The sequence below is a fragment of the Vitis vinifera genome, chromosome 16, assembly GCF_030704535.1.
Source record: "Vitis vinifera cultivar Pinot Noir 40024 chromosome 16, ASM3070453v1".
Classification (NCBI taxonomy): Eukaryota; Viridiplantae; Streptophyta; class Magnoliopsida; order Vitales; family Vitaceae; genus Vitis; species Vitis vinifera.
Window position 1 is genome coordinate 5,513,605 of NC_081820.1, and position 5,011 is coordinate 5,518,615.

At 40.7% G+C, this 5,011-nt stretch overlaps 2 protein-coding genes across 2 annotated transcripts; one reads left to right on the plus strand and one right to left on the minus strand.

Annotated features, from left to right (window-relative positions):
* Positions 1-341: 341 nt before the first annotated feature.
* On the plus strand, positions 342-1,310 carry LOC100249507 (ethylene-responsive transcription factor ERF105). The gene has a single exon (XM_002281911.5). It carries the CDS (start codon positions 417-419, stop codon positions 1,239-1,241), a length of 825 nt encoding a protein of 274 aa, XP_002281947.1. The 5' UTR covers positions 342-416; the 3' UTR covers positions 1,242-1,310.
* A 2,012-nt stretch (positions 1,311-3,322) lies between these two features.
* On the minus strand, positions 3,323-4,617 carry LOC100244353 (ethylene-responsive transcription factor 5). The gene has a single exon (XM_002281918.4). It carries the CDS (start codon positions 4,233-4,235, stop codon positions 3,429-3,431), a length of 807 nt encoding a protein of 268 aa, XP_002281954.1. The 5' UTR covers positions 4,236-4,617; the 3' UTR covers positions 3,323-3,428.
* Between the last annotated feature and the right edge of the window lie 394 nt (positions 4,618-5,011).

The following is a 5,011-nucleotide window of genomic DNA, read 5'->3' on the forward strand; positions in this document are numbered from 1 at the left end:
ATGTTATTAATTTTAAAATATATATATATATATAATTTGTTCTCACTTGGGTGGGTTCAATTAAGGGTGAGGATTACGATGATGCGTCATTATAATCGATCCAAACCCCAAAGCGTATATAGCCTTTTCTATTGGTTGTGGTCCCTTTTGCATTCTAAAGAAAGCACCCTCTGGTCGTCTGTTTTGTTGGAGGTAAAAAAAAATACATATACATGCATGGTCCCTCCACAGATTAAAGAACGTATATTCAAACCCCACTTTTTTCAATGGAAAGAAGCTCCATTCCCCCAACCAGGAACCTCGTCCGAAACCTCCTCTCTCTATCTAAGATGTTACGCACAACTCTGTTATATATAGCTCCACCACACACTCTCTTTGCTTGTTTAATGTTTTAATACTTCACTATTTCTATTCATATGGCAGAAGAAGCTTCATCACTGCACCTCATCCACCAACTACTCCTCTCCGACTTTCAATCTTTCGAAAATTTAAATGATCCATCCCAAACTTCAACCTCTGATTCGAGTATTTCCACCTCAGATATTATTCCGCTCTCTAATTACTTCGATCTCCATGAAGATGAAAACAACCCCTTTCTCCTCCACTGTTCTACTTCTGCTCCGTCTGGGTTTTTCCAGTTTGAATCCAAATCCCCCAAAGCTTCCAGATTAAGTCGTCGGCGACCTCCACTCAGCATCTCAGTTTCTCAGCCAACCATTCCTCAGTTGCCGGCGGATTCCGATTCAGGCGACGTCAAGCATTATAGGGGGGTACGGCGTCGGCCGTGGGGGAAATTTGCGGCGGAGATCCGAGACGCGAATCGGAGAGGATCGAGGGTATGGCTGGGGACATTCGAGACTGCCATTGAAGCCGCCAGAGCTTATGATCGAGCTGCTTTCGAGATGCGTGGTTCCAAAGCTATTCTCAATTTCCCTCTTGAAGCTGGGAATTGGTCGGGTTCTGAATCACCAGTAATATCAGGCCAGAAAAGGGTGAGAGAAAGTGAGGGTGAAGAGAGAGAACAAGTGGAAATTAAGGTTTTGAAGCAGGAGGAGCAGTCGCCGGAATCTGAGAGCACGGTGGCGGGGGCAACGAGTAATGTTTTGGGGATTGGTCCGTTAACTCCGTCAAATTGGAGGGCCGTGTGGGAGGAGAGAGAGATGGAAGGAATATTCAAGTTGCCACCGTTAACGCCGTTATCACCACATCCTTGGTTAGGATATTCTCAGCTTATAGTTTGAGGAGAGGGTGTGCTTTGAATGTAAATATTGAATTTGTTCATTCATTTAATAATTTATATCTTTATACTTTCGGTTACGGTTGCCATCAAATTCCATCTTCACAAATATACTTAATTGAGAGTAACCCATTTATATATATAATCGTTGTACTAGTGTGGTGGAGACTCACAATGGGTTAAAGGGAGTTGAAACTAAGTTTGCTTATTTTATTTCCTATGTATATGAGACCCAGTCAGACCTGTGGTAAAGGGTGCAATAGATTTTTTTAATGAATCAATCATTTAATCGAAAAAGTTATTCAATCTAATGCGGGAATCTAGTGCTTAGATTCTCCAATTAAACAAATGCGTGATATACTCATTGCCCTCGACTGGGTTAATTTAATCAGGGGAGGATGCTGTGTCATGATAAGCATATACCCGTTTTCTATTTGTGTTTTGTCTCTTTGGTATATTCTAAAGAAACTACTTGTCTGCTTTGTGGGAGATAAAAAATTCATACTCATGCATGGGCCCTCCACATATGTATATACAAACCCAACTCTTTGTGATAGATATTTTATTATTTTATATATTATTAAAAATTTAAAAATTAATAAATTCTATCTGATATGCATCCTCCACTTGCCCAAACTCGTGGAAAATCATTAATCAGTTCTCAGGTCTTTGATTCTTTCCCTTTCCCACTTATGCTGTAAATTTTTTTATAATTTGACAATTTTCATCATCACCATTCAATTATTATTATTTTTTTCATCCAAACAAGATGGGAATTTAGTTTTATAGTAATTCAAAGTGCAATTCACAACCATTGCCAAAACATAAGAAAAAGGCTAAATCTCTCTTCAAAAAGAAACCAAACATGAGAAACCAAACTAGTGTGCCACACAAAAATTTGAAGATAGCTTAAGCGGCAGGAAGAGTCGAAGGGGCACCAGCAGCAGGGAGGGGTACCAGCCGGAGCCGATTGAGGTGGTTAACACCGGCAAGGAGCTTTGCCAGCTTCCAACGCCGCATGGAGCTGGGAAGAAGCGCCAACAGGGACGTTTTCCGACTTGTAATGGCCGCCGGTGGAAGCCATCTGGGTGTTGTAGGTGGCGGTGCGTCGGGGCGGGTGTAGCAGCAATCTAGAAGCTGCTGCGGGGGGAGGACTGAGGTGGGAGGGTTTCCAGTTTGCAGCCAGTAGCTGTGATGTTCATTATATACCCTCCAAAACGACGTCATTTTGATACTGTTTAAAAATAATAATAATTTTAATCGAACTGACTAATTTGGAGAAAATCGAACGGTTTGTCCAACTCATCGGTTGGACCGTCGGTTCGAGCGATCCGACCCCGGTTCAATGTCATTCCAGTCCAATTGGTCGGATCGGACTGGAATCGTGATTTAGAGTGCATAAAAGATATATTACTTTCCACATTAAAAGCTGATTCTCATATTTCAAAAAGTTGGGTTTCAAAAACCATATATTTTCCAAATGACACATCAAAACACAAGTTTCCTTTTCTTTTTATAAATCCATGCATCCACTTATGAAGCTTCTTCTGCCATACTAATGAAGATGAGCACTGAGAAGTAGAGAGAGTGAAAGTGGAGAGGAGTGAGTAGTGAGCTATACATATATATATATATATATATATATATATATATATATATGTATAACATGATAGATAGAAAGAGCAGGTTTCGGATGAGGTTCCTAGTTGGGGGAATGAAACTTCTTTGTGATAATTGTCTACATCCCTAGTGGGGCTAGGGTTTATATTATTCCTCTATGTGAGCAAAATATTAATAAAGAGACTATGATTTTGTCGTGTCTAAGAGTTTTGAATGATAAAATCAGGAAGCCAACTTGCCTTTGATGAAACCTGGGTCTAAATTATCCACTTGGACAGGACAGCTTTCTCAACTTGGGTCTCTGCTATCAATCCCCTCCATCATCCACACCAGCTGGAATGCATAGTTGGTACCACCCAATGAATGTGATTGTGGTGAGTAGCTATTTTTTATTTACTAATTTAATTTTATAATATTTTATTAATTTAAAATTTTAATAATAAAATATTGATAAACTTTACTACATTTTAAAATAAAATTCTTATAAAAAAATTAACATTAAATATGGTAATATAATATAACATATATGAAAATGTCTTCGGTTATTTACAATGAAAATGACTGCTGTCATTCAGACTATAAGCTGGGAATATCCAATCCAAGGATGGGGTGATAACGGCGTCAACGGTGGCAAATTGAATATTCCGTCCGTGGCTTTCCCCTCCCAAATGGTCCTCCAACTTGACGGCATTAACGGACTGATCCCAAAAACACTGGCCGCCGCAAGATTGCAGTCAGAATCCGGCAGCTGCTCCTCTTGCTTTAAAACCTTAGTCTCTGCTTGCTCTCTCTCTCCACTCTCGCACTCTCTCTGCCTTTTCCGGCCGGATATCACCGTCGGGTCAGAACACGACAAATTCCCAGCTTCAAGAGGGAAATTAAGGATAGCTTTGGAGCCACGCATCTTGAAAGCAGCTCGATCATAAGCTCTAGCTGCTTCAATGGCTGTCTCGAATGTCCCCAGCCATACCCTCGATCCTCTCCGATTTGGGTCTCTAATCTCCGCCGCGAATTTCCCCCACGGTCGTCGTCGCACGCCTCTGTAATGCCTGGCATCGCCGGGATCGGACTCCGCCGGGAGCTGAGGAATCGGCGGCGGAGGAACTGAGATGCACAGTGAAGGTCGCCGATGACTTAATTTGGAAAGTTTTGGGGATTTGGTCTCAAACTGGAACAACCCAGATGAAGTAGAGGTAGAGCATTCGTCGTCATGTACTTTGAAGTAATCAGAAACCTCAACATCTGTGGTGGAAACACCTGATTCAGGGCTTGAAGTTTGCGACAATTCATTTACATTAACGACGAAGGTTTCCAGAGATTCAAAGTCGCTGAGGAGATGCTGGTGGATGAAGTGCAGTGCTGAAGCTTCTTTTTCCATGGTGGAGAAGAACTGACAAGTGTAGTATCAAAACTCAGATCGAGTGCTGAGGATTGAGTATGGTATAACTATATATAGCAGACATGCAGATAGAAAGAGGAAGTTTCAGATGAGGTTCTTAGTTGGGGAAGTGAAGCTTCTTCTAATATCTATCACAAAGAGTTGGGTTTGTATATACATATGTTGGAGGGCCCATGCATGAGTATGAATTTTTTATCTCCCACAAAGCAAACAAGTAGTTTCTTTAGAATATACCAAAGAGACAAACACAAATCGAAAACGGGTATATGCTTATCATGACACAGCATCCTCCCCTGATTAGGGCAATGAGTATATTAATTTGGGGTACGCATTTGTTTAATTGGAGAATCTAAGCACTAGATTCCCGCATTAGATTGAATGCTCTTTCAACTTTAAAGTAATGCAATTGAGGGTTGAATCGGGTTTTGTCCACTTGAAGTGGAGCTCTTTGTCAACTTGACTTTCTCCCTATCTGAGTAGTTTCCTCCCAGTTGGCATGAATGCAATTGCCATGGTTACACTCATTATCATATTTACAACGTTCTCTTTTTATCATAAGGTTTTAAATTCAATTGCTTTTCGCTGGTGGGCAATGAATGTACGGCCTTTTCTTAAATTTATGTTTAGAAGAAACAAAATTATTAGATCATAAAAGCATTTACTTACATCAGCTGGCTTAGCTTCCATTTTTTTTTTCCACAAGGTGTCAATAAACTTGAACTCCGGTCCAACCAACCCGTTCAATTGGTCGAGTG

Coding starts and splice junctions, on each gene's coding strand:
- LOC100249507 (XM_002281911.5), top strand. CDS start 417: ATGGCAGAAGAAGCTTCATCACTGCACCTCATCCACCAACTACTCCTC.
- LOC100244353 (XM_002281918.4), bottom strand. CDS start 4,235: ATGGAAAAAGAAGCTTCAGCACTGCACTTCATCCACCAGCATCTCCTC.